Source organism: Kryptolebias marmoratus, linkage group LG24, assembly GCF_001649575.2.
Source record: "Kryptolebias marmoratus isolate JLee-2015 linkage group LG24, ASM164957v2, whole genome shotgun sequence".
Classification (NCBI taxonomy): domain Eukaryota; kingdom Metazoa; phylum Chordata; class Actinopteri; order Cyprinodontiformes; family Rivulidae; genus Kryptolebias; species Kryptolebias marmoratus.
The window spans coordinates 17,884,335-17,895,671 of record NC_051453.1 but is presented as its reverse complement, the minus strand read 5'-3'; the positions used below and the strand labels follow the sequence as shown (position 1 = coordinate 17,895,671).

The 11,337-nt window shown below is 43.9% G+C and overlaps 2 protein-coding genes across 2 annotated transcripts in view; one reads left to right on the top strand and one right to left on the bottom strand.

Moving 5' to 3' along the window:
- The first annotated feature begins 1,231 nt into the window (after window positions 1-1,231).
- rasl11b (RAS-like, family 11, member B) lies at window positions 1,232-3,449 on the top strand. Its single transcript, XM_017423395.3, has 4 exons — window positions 1,232-1,488; window positions 1,614-1,670; window positions 1,765-1,841; window positions 2,309-3,449. The coding sequence occupies exons 1-4, from the start codon at window positions 1,374-1,376 to the stop codon at window positions 2,804-2,806; spliced, it is 747 nt and encodes a 248-aa protein (XP_017278884.1). The 5' UTR covers window positions 1,232-1,373; the 3' UTR covers window positions 2,807-3,449.
- Window positions 3,450-4,200: 751 nt separating this feature from the next.
- Window positions 4,201-11,337, bottom strand: part of scfd2 (sec1 family domain containing 2) — a 120,711-nt gene continuing 113,574 nt past the window's right edge. The window contains exons 8-9 of the mRNA XM_037974139.1: window positions 8,572-8,691; window positions 4,201-4,401 (exon numbers count right to left, since the gene is read on the bottom strand). Of these exons, the coding sequence (XP_037830067.1) occupies window positions 4,309-4,401; window positions 8,572-8,691 (213 nt within the window). The 3' untranslated portion in view covers window positions 4,201-4,308. The remainder of the gene's footprint in view (window positions 4,402-8,571; window positions 8,692-11,337) is intronic.

Below are 11,337 nucleotides of genomic sequence, written 5' to 3'. Positions count from 1 at the left end.
CACGAAGCTAGGTAGTAACAGAGTCGTGACTGTGGACATGTGAAAGGTAAGCTGGCTTTGTGGCTCAGTAACGTGATGAAGTGATGATGTGGTGACGTGGTGACGTGGTCTGTGTGACCAATCGGTTGCGGGATTAAACAGCAACAAACAAATCTATTACTGAGGGAAAATCAGTGAGGATGCACAGCAACTTTGCATTTAGTTTTAAAAAAACTGGTTAACCACAAAGAGAAGCGGTCATCTGAGCTGATTGTTCATGTTTTGAAAACGATACGAGGCAGACGTTCGTCACACATTTAATGCTTTGCGCTCCGAGTTAGTTCTCCTCCACACCTCTTTTGGCTCCACAATGCTCATTTGACTTCTGAAAGCGTACATCTCTACAGGATGTGGCTGGCTCCATCTGTGATTTGTGAACGACCAGAGGCAGCAAGAAGATGGACTGGTCTTTGAGGCAGTTTTGCTGGAAATGTTTCATGAAAGTGCCTTGAAAAAGCGCTCACACCTCTATAAAACTGAGCATTTATAAAACTTTAAAGATTGGAGCTGAGAGAAAATGTGCAAATGTGAGATACTTCCTTTAGGATGGCACTAGCCCCTCGTGGACTAGCTGTTAGCTCATCAGTCCTGTCAGCCTTAAACTGTTCCTCCAAACTGAGCTATCTACAACAGGTAAGATATTCTTTGTTCATAACTTTTACACAGAACACCACCTCAAATTGGCCAAAACACCCCTCTCCTTCCTCCTGTGTAGTCACAATCAGGAGGCATGTCTGAACAGATCACCAGCTGCCTCACAGCAGAGAGGATGAGCTGGACCCTTCTGACTTTAGAGCAAACAAGGCATCTCGCAAAACAAAACATGTCGCATTAAAATGAAACTAGAAGAAAAAGAAGAGTCTCAGGGATGTCAGGGACAATGATGACAACATTTAAAAATATGAAAACGGGATGGGTTATTTTGTATCAAGCTGCCTTCAGACAAACTGATATATTTTTTGAAACATTTTTGATTTTCTCAAGGACAGCATATTTCCATGAAACGTCACATCCCGTATCCCTGTAAACAGGACACAGCCTCAGCTCCCACCTGCTGCTCCTTCAGACCTCAGACCCACGTGTGGGCGGAGCGAAGAAGAGCGGGGGGGGGAGGGCGGGACCTCCAGCGTCCAATCAGATGTGAGCAGGGCTGGGAGCTTATAAAAGCCGCGCGCGGCTCCTCGCAGCATCAGTCACTCCGAGCGGCGCTCCAGGTGATTCATCAGACTCAGACGGTTCGCCAGGAAAACTGGACTAACTTCACCCAGAATTCATTCATTCGCTCATTTATTTATTTTTTAAATTCTCGACGGAAGTGAATAAAGGAGGAAACGATGCGACTCATCCAGAACATGACGACCATAGCGGAGTGTACCTCGCCTGAAAACTCGGTCCCGAACCGGGTCATTAAGATAGCTGTTATTGGAGGCAGCGGGGTGGGCAAAACAGGTAAGAAAACACATTCAGTAAAGCACAGTCTTGGTGATAAAATAGCCTTTAAACAGAGTAAGAACTAGTGAGTTACAAGCGCTGGCTAAGTGTTAACTGTGAACACTTTCTTTGAAATGTTTCAGCTCTGGTGGTGAGATTTTTAACAAGGCGTTTCATCGGAGACTATGAGCGAAATGCTGGTAAGTTAAAGGTTTTTCAATTAAAATAATAAAAAAAAAGTCTCCTCTTTGAAGTGTTTGGTGCTAAAGTCTGTTTTCCCCCCTGTGTGTGCAGGTAACCTGTACTCCAGAGAGGTCCAGGTGGACGGAGAACAAGTGACCATTCAGGTCCAGGACACTCCTGGTGCAGAGGTGGGTGCTGATTCCCCTCAGACACAAACCAGGGACTTGAGTTTTCTTCCTTTGAGCTGGCTGGTTTAAACTCATGACAGATCTGCAGGGTAACCTGAGTGCAAAAATTTTATCATATTGACTCTTTGGCTGTGAACTAAACCTCCATTTGGACTCAGTTTTGTAACCAGACATGCAGTGGGTGTAGGTTTCATCAGTTTTTTTTTTTCCTGAAATAAACCCCTCATTCTGGCTGTCTAATCTCCTATTTGGAGTAATGGGTGTCTGGGGCCAGAGTAAATGATACCCTGCTCCAGATCCAGCCTCCTCAGTCACCCACACCTCTGTTCTGCAGCAGTAATGCTATCCCTCCTGTCTGCCTCAGTCAGCATTCCAGCCATTACAAAAGTTTCTCCTGCTTATAAAAATCTGACTTTAGTTATTTTTCTAGAAGGTGTGATTGACTCAGTCTCCTCTTCCCTTCTCAGATGACTGATAATGGTATCAGCCTGCCCGACCATGTGACCTGCTCCATCCAGTGGGCCGATGCTGTGGTGCTGGTGTACTCTGTGACGGACCGAGGCAGCTTTGATTTGATCGATCGGCTGCACCAGCTGGTCGTTCGCGCCGGCGGTGCCAGCGTGCCCCCAGTGATCCTGCTGGCCAACAAAGCGGACCTGCTGCACCTGAGGCGCGTCGACTCCCAGCAGGGCCCTCTGTTGGCGGGCTCACTGGGCTGCTCCACCTACGAGGTTTCAGCCAGCGAAGACTACAGCCAGGTGCACGAGGCGTTCCACAGACTGTGCTGCCAGCTAGCCAAGCAGCCGCCCGCGCCCGCCGGCTCCTCAAACGCCCCTGCCGGCGCTGCCACGGAGAAGAGACGCTCGCCCCTCATCCCCCGGCCGAAGTCACCCAACATGCAAGACCTGAAGAGGCGCTTTAAGCAGGCGCTCTCGGCGAAAGTCAGGACTGTCACCCTAGTGTGAGGAGAGCTGCCAAACCGGGAACTGGTCCTGTGTGGTCCTAATGAAAGGACAGAGGAGATCCACGCTTCTCCATTTAATGTCCTGTGTCAGTCAGACTGAAGAAGGCAGAGAGCTGAACGGTGTCTGCAGATGGATCTTTGGAGGTACTGACCTCCTGGTGGGCAGCAGTCATGTCTGAAAATGCGTTACAGGAAGCTGGGAGGCTGTGCCTCTTCTGTTCAGGAGAAGAGGCATTTGAGGACAGCCACCTGAGGCTGATTAAGTGACAAACTGCGTATAAATTAAAAAAAAATCTGTTCATCCAGCTCTCCTGGCAACAGCAGCTCTGAAGGACTGCTTATTTTTAGCAGAGTGGCTCATAGGAGCAGTAATTAGACTGCAACTACACGGCACTGGCAAAGGTTGGCGTTTTACCATCAAAGCCAGGACTTGGTGGAGCTGTGGTCGTGGTCATGCTCAGTCTGTCAACATCTACAGTGTGTATGTAGTTAATGCTCGAGTTTTCAGGATGTGCATGTTGGAGCAGCAGACGCAGGATGTAGCAGGTGTTTATGATCATTGATGCACCCTGTAATGATTGTCCAAAGGGCCTATTTATCTGCTACACACTCACTGCACAATAAAAGGATTTTAAAAATCAAAACTTATGTTTGACTGTGTTTTTATTTTTTATTTTTTGCACCTGTGCATTTGATTACGTAAATATCTGAAGGTACAAAACAAATTGTCATAAATATTGAATTTTCTATACACATTTCAAATTATTTGAGCCTTGGTGATGTCTGAAGACGGTGACGCATGCAGACTGTCTGCCCGTGAATAAACTCAAGGTCCTGGTAATGCGTGCAGCGGTGAAAAGACAAGAAGACAATGGAGTGACTGTACAGCTGCTTTCTGAGCCGGCAGCAGTGCTAAACCTCAGGAAATGAAATTGATGTTGGGCTAACTGAAGAAGGTTTAATTTTTTCAGAGAAAACCCGTTAAAACTCGTTTTATTGATTGATTTTCTCAGAACAGAAGAAAATAATCACTCTTCCTATGAAACCTGAAGCTAAAGCTTACCTGTAGAGCCTTACTGTATAAAAAGCTATACTGCTTCTAGCTGAAGCCCTTTTTATTAATGCAAGAGAAGAGGTGGGTGAGTGATTCATGGGGAAAATAAAGACAGGAGGAGGGGACTGAGTGTAGGTGAGCTCTGAGTCGATACTTGGCCTTGGCAGACAGACTGTCTGAAACAAGTCTGCTCAGATTTGTCCTCAAATGTGCCGGTGACATAACGCGTCTGATTCTCTCAGCTACTTCAGCATTCCCTCCTGTTCACACATGTGGAGGGTGAATGGCCAACAAGTGAGCCTCGTGTTCCGTGTGCGAGCGACAAACATCACATGGTTGAAAACGCATATTCAGCTTTATTCTGTCGACATTTGATGTCATAGAATTTTATGCGGCTTCATTTGCAGAAAATTTCCTCTTCACATATAATTTCATTCCTCGGACCCTTTTTAGAAACCGACGTCGGGCACCAGCCTCTGGGTGGCGAAGAGCAGCTCGGGGATATCTGTGGGTCTTAGTAACCGGGTGGAGAGAACCAGCACCTGGAGCGAAGCAAAACAAACACACTCGTTAAGGTTAAAATATGTCAGCGTGTGTAACTCGACACTTAAGCACACATGAAGGTCACGGTGAGTGGCTGACACTGTGGTAATCCACAAGGTGTGCCACTCGAGCCTTGGCAGCAGGCTCGTTTTGTAAATTTGATTTGAATGCGTCTGATAAGATGCTTAGGCTTCTAGAGCTACATTCATTTTTACTTCTTTTTGTAGGCAACACAAGGTCTTTGTAAAGATGAGGTCAAATGTAATAACTAGGGAGGGGAAGTTTGTGTGCTGTCTGCAGTTTTGGAGACAAAGACAAGCATTTTAAGCAGCACCTATTACAGTTTTTCTGGTATATATCCTCTCAACAAACAACAAATGCTTATTCAGACGTGGGACCCGTCGCATTTACAGATCTCACCCCCCCCCCCGCAACTCAAGCTCGGGATTTTATTTTTCATTGAATGCAAAGCAGAAAAACGTCAGCACGGGCTTTTCACGTGAACCTGTGAGGAGCTGCAGGAGTCTGAAGGTTTGCACCCAAAGGCGGAGACGTTAGGCTGACAATAACAAGTCTCCATAAAGAAAAGACTGACAGTTGGCTTATAGTTGAGTAAACAAGTAGAATAATTTTATTGCAAGGAGGAACTAAAACTAAATTACTTCATTGTAGAAAAACAGTCAAGATGACACAACTATAAACGGCAAAGTACAAGCAACATAAACACCGTGTTTGAGGGTGAAAATGGAGATTTCTGCTCAGAAAATGTTCATTCTTAGTACATTTTTGTCTTGTTCCTCTTCATTTTAAAGGATTTCTGAACTGTAATTTGACTGTTCAGGGCTGATTAGGAATCTGCTTGGGGTTTAAGCAGCAGCTAGCCCTCTTCCAACTCTGATCCCAAGCCTGCATCTTACCGGGCTGCGGCTGCCATGGTGACAGATTGCGACTGGCATTCGAAAAAAAGAGTTTCTAAAACGTCTTGAACCCCGTTCCCTCGGGTTCTCGATTTCCTAGCGTGAGTCGCGCAGCATCGCTCCGGTGTCGCGGGAATGTTGAGCTCGTTTGGAAAAAAATTTACGCAGCGAATTTATTCTTGAAACCCAAATGGGTCTCAGACGTTTGCTGCAAGAAAGTGTGAGAAATGTGAGACAAATCTTTGGAGGGTTTGAAGACTAAAAAAAAGAATAAATTGTGATTAAATTCAAATGTGTTGGGGCCAAAATTAAGTCTCATTATGACTAAATTGCTGCTCAAAGGAGTGTTGTGCAAATATCGCAATTTATTTGCAGTCAGGTTTGTACGTCAACGAGTTAGAAGAACCAGTTCAGTCTGATTCCAAATTAAAAGCTCCATATTTTCCTTTTGTGTGTCTCTAACTAGTCGCCAGCAGTCGCAGCCCAGCGTGATACAAGATGAATACAAAATGAATATTAAGCCTTGAGATTGTTGATTACCATGAAAAAAAAGCTACTTCTGCTGTACGGTTGGCACAGTTTGGTAACACTTGTACGTGTGAGCTGAAAAATATTCATTCTTCTTTAATTCCACTCAGGAAAGAAGTCTATAATTACTAATTAATTAGCTCGAAGTTGTTTTTGTTTCAGCAGAGACGTGGTGGCAGAACAACTGAGAGAAGCTGGGAAAATGCTAGCCCGACGGGAGTATATAAGAATATTTTCATTTCTTTTGCTAAGCAGTAAAATCCAGATTTGAACACTTTGGTGCAAATAGAATCAGGAAAATAGGTGAAAGTTTCAGTTTTCATTGCTTATTATTTCCTCTATTTTATTATTATTTTTTTCTGTTTTAAGGTAGTTCTGGTGGCCCACGTATGTTGACAGTTTAGACAACAGCAATAAAATAAACGATTTAAGACATGACGATGGAGATATTATAAATCCTGGCGTCAAATGGTGGTGAGGCAGGTGCACACTCAGTTCTCCATTGTAGTTCCATCTGGACTAATCAGAGCTATGAGCACAAGGAACATTTCTGAATGTAATATGGCTTAAAAATTCTCAGTCATGTGTGGACAATGCCTAAGAAGGTGAAAAATTCCTTTTCCCACAGCTCACCTGATTACTGAGAGCTTTTTCCCCACAGACGACCCGGTGGTGCTGGTTCAGATGATGCCAATAGTGCGCAATATAAGGGATGCAGTGCTGCTTTAAGGAATCCAACTATGAAACCTGTTTTAGATTGTTTTAACTCTCTTCTGCACATGATTTCTGTTTTTTTTTAAACTTCTGCAGTCTTTCCTGCTAAAACTGCTTCCTGGTACTGTGTGCTAAATACTCAGTGGATGTTTGTTTCGTGCAGAACTGTATCGACAACACCTCAGAGCAACAAACCTTCCCGTCCACCGAAACCCGCCAGGAACAGCTGGTCCACAGACATCAATGACTGGGCCTGCATGCACTCGCACACCGCGTGTTGCACATGTCAGTATGTCTCAGGGTTGGAGCGCGTGCGGGCCTGCAGGTTATTGTATAATCCCATTTTTATTTCGCCCTCCTGATTATACGCTGAAGGCTTTCATCGTTGCCAAGCCTTTCATTGCCCCTGGCCTAAATTTGAAAGCCTTTTATTTTGACAAACCCACATTACGCAGCCTGCTGTTCCACCTTCTTTCCACTCCTCTCGACCAGAGAAAACGCATTAATCTGCATGTTTTTCTCCTGTCAGCGTGAACTGCATCTGTAATAAGCACTTAGACCGCCCGATCAAAGCGGCAGGCACACAATCCCGCGTACGATTCCTGCACTGATACGTGTAAAGATGGGATGATGCTCTCACCTTTACACCTGATCTCAGCCACCTATGTAAGTGGGTCAGTGCTTATGGGAGGTCATGTAGTCATATTTTTCATGGCTAAAGAGGTGACTCACCTCACCTAAATGTCAAACTCTGCTCTGCACTCATGATTATTAGTGTCTGCTTTTTGAACTGATGAGTGCATTCATCATATGCCTGGGTGTCAGAATAATTTTATGCGTTAAATGATTTATTTCAACTGTTTTTTTTGTTTTTTCAGGTCGGAATGATTACACAATGTACAACTTCAAGAATTTTTAAAAACAAGAACTGGGTTCACAGGTTTGAACTTATTATGGATCAAAATTATACACACACCCCACTAATATTTGGTTAAATGTCCCAAGTTGCACCCCCACGCCCCACCTTTGGTATCCAACAACAAGCTTCTGGTATAAATCTGGATGGATATTTGACCATTCTTCTTGGCAGAAGTTAATTTAAACTGGTTGGTTTCCTGGCACAGATGTGGGCTTTAAGCACCGTCCACAAACTTTTAAAAGGGTTGAGGTCGGGGCGTTGGGAAGGCCCTTCCACAAGCTTAATGTCAGCCTGATTTCTCCAAACAGAAACCGGTTCTGATTTGTGTTTGGGATCATTGTCCTGTTGGAAAACCCAACTGTGTCCAAGATTCAGCTGTCTAGCTACTGATCTGAGGTGAAGTTGAAGAATTTAGAGGTGGTCCTCCTTCATTAGTCCACCTACTTTAGCCAATTCACCAGTACCACAGCATGATGCTACCACTACCATCCTAGACAGTGCTTTTAGGTTTATAAACCTCACATTTATTTCTCCAAACATACTTCTTATCAATGTGGACAAATAGTTTAATCTTTGTCTTGTCTGACCATAAAACTTTTCTCCAGAAGCCATTTGGTTGGTCCATGTGGACAGCTTCTTGGTCGGCTCCCTCCCAGTCCATGGTGATATAAAACCTTTTATGCTGGCAAAGTGAAACTACCAGCTGCAGTCAATCATGATCACCAATGGAGAAGTTAATAGGTATTGTTTTTGTCAAGTTAAAAAGACATTCACGAACGTTTAGCACCACCTACTAAAAGATTTAGGTGAATGTCTGTATGTATTTGAACCTGCGTGGATTAAAGAAAATCCACAAGAAATTCAACCTTTTTGCAGCAGATTTTTGAAAACCACTGAAGTTGTATGCTGCATAATCATCCCACCGGTTCAAACAAATCATAAAAACGGTACATTTGACACATTATAACAAACACTGAAAGCTAAGTCACTTTATGTACACATTTTCTCTGCAGAATAATGCAGTGTTAATGTTATCTTTAGGTTAGGTTTAATTAATTTGACAGTAAAGGACAACTCTCTTGTGGACTTACTTGGGTACCAGGTTTGTGAGTGGCAACGGTCTCTTTGATGAGACGAATCTCTGAAGGTGTGACTCCACCAACCAGAAAGAGAAAGACCAGTGGGTTGTCTCCAGGGTGTGGACGGCTCACCTGAAAATAGGAGAACACAGCGCGATTGGTCATTATATTTTTTAGAGTTGTTGCCTCTTTCTCATATTTTAGATCACTCTCTAGTAAAGGAATAATTCACAACATTTCCTCTCCATTTTATCCTGAGTGCTTCTCTGTGTGTCTCGTCTCGCTGAGTCACATCTCAGCTGGAGGCCTGTAATCTACTGATAATGATGATGATGATCCTTAAACTCAGAGGATGGAGAATCCTCACATTGGTGTCATGGTGGCTGACATGTGGGACATGAAGGCAGGTGCACGCTCCTGCTTACGCAACAAACACAGACTCAGAAGTGTCCGGCATCACTTATGCGAGGAAGCTTCCACAGACAAAGACATCTGGTAAACTGTCATTTAAAAATGTCCTTTAACAGCAAAGTCAGGTCTGGTGTTTCTGCAGAGCCTCATTGGTTGTTGGGACACAGCAGGGCGATGCTATTGGTTGGGAAGTAGCAGTAAGGTCCGGCCTGTGAATGCTACCCAAACAATCAGACCTGCAGGAGGTGGACCTGCGGTGAGAGTGGCTGTACACGTGAAGTGGCAGCAGGCTGAGGTGAGGCATGCTTGAACATGTGCTTCTCCAAAAAGGTGCAAACTAATATTATCTTGGCTACTCTGCTCATGTTGTGTTGGATTCTGGGATCAATCCGCTGGAACACAGAGGCATCAAAAGACATGACAACTCCATGTGAGAACACATCAACACCTGCGTGGATGCAGAGACACAAAGTGTGAACCGTGTGCGCAGACGTGGGGTGAAGGCGAGGAGGGCGGGAATGTGAGCTGAAAACGTGCCGAGTGGTTTGAAAGGGAAAACAAAGAGGGTCATTCAAAGCTCTCACAGCTAAATTGATTTAAAAATATCATGCTGCTGGACATGAGATGCCCTCTTAGTGTGTTTGACATAAAAAAAATAAATAAAAAAAAAAATCTTTGTTTACAAAAAGTTGACAGTGCATAAAAAAAGAACCAGATAATTATAATGAGGTTGTTTTAAGGTAAATAGGTTTTGGTCTATGCCAGTAATTTTAAGACTCAACAAATGAAGTTTAAAATAAATAACTTGTCCTCCTTGTTTTTAGTCTATTGCAGAGTTTAAAATGATGTAAAAGTTTGCAAACCTTTTGAAACTGGCCACATTTCTGTATAAATATCACTGAAAAAGATCAGACTTTTACAGGTCTTAAAATAAAATGTGCTGTACGTAGGGTAGATTAGCAGTTTATTAGAAGGTGAAATTAGGCAACGGTTTTCAATCAAGAGCATAAGAAAGGTTTTATTTTATTGAAACAATAGGGCTCTATCAAAGCACACTCTTTGCATCTTGTATTTGTGGAAATAAATCCCGATGTTGCTCACTGAAGAGAACTGTGCGGGTCAATCTGCACTTAGCAAATCATTAAATCCATGAAGAAAAATCTGTTGTAAAAAATTTACAAAAAAAAAAAAAATTATTTGGCATAAAGTAAACCAGCGGGCCAGGATTCTGAATTTTACAGGCAAAATGAGAAACCTATTGGGACACAAACTGGTTCTTAAAATGAAGTGTTTCATTAAAAAGAAAAAAACAAAAACTCCTCACCCTCAAGACCGAGACTCAAAATGCCATTCACGTCCTGAAAACGTCCAATGACCAACATGGCGCATCCATTGTTGAGCTAGAACGAGCGGCTACACAGTCAGCAGACGCGGTAACTGTGCTACAGTCAGAGGTAAAACGTCTACGCACAGAAATGAATCAGCTAACAGAAAAATACATGGATCTTGAAGGAAGGTCCAGAAGACAAAATATACGGATTGCAATGTTAAGAGAAGGGGAAGAGAAAGGTGCAGAATTGAACGGATTCGTCTCGCAGCTCCTGAAAGACGTGCTAACTCTGGATGATTTACCGCTGGTGGACCGCGCTCATAGAGCTCTACGAAGGCGCCCAGACGACACGGGACCTCCTCGGGCGTTGGTTGTGAGACTCCACTATTACCGCGACGTTACAATGATCCTCCGGAAGGCCATGACTCAGAGGGACCTCGCCTATCAAGGGCAGAAGATCCGCATCTTTCCTGACTTCACCCCCGAGATCGCGAAACGCAGAGCTGCATTTAATGGAGTCAGAGCACTTCTTCGGGACAAACCGGGAGTTCGGTATGGACTTCTGTATCCGGCAAAGCTGAGAGTGACTTTCAGAGGAACAGAAACAATGTTCACAGACGCGGGGGAGGCCCGGAGGTTCGCGGAGCTCCACTTTGGCGCCGATGGAGACGGCGCAGGCGATCCCGCAGCGGACAGCTGATGCAGACATGGAGTGACCGGGTTCTGGTAGTACTCAATGCCTGGACTGTTCTGTGATGTTTAACCAGCTAAGTTAATATAATATAATGTTTAGAAGTCTCATTTTGCTCACTAATTGACTGCCTGAATATCGTTGACAATCTCGGGGGTCTGATATCCATAAATAGGCGGCTTATAGTTCCTGTCATGTTTTTCCAGCAGCTGCTCATGTGTCAGTTTGGTGCTTGAATTTAATATTTTTGCAGAGCTTTTTTCAGCTTCTAATTTGGAGTTAAGAGTAAGGGAAGTTGTTAGGTTAATGTGTGTTTGTCGTGTGAGTGTTATGATTAATCTTATTT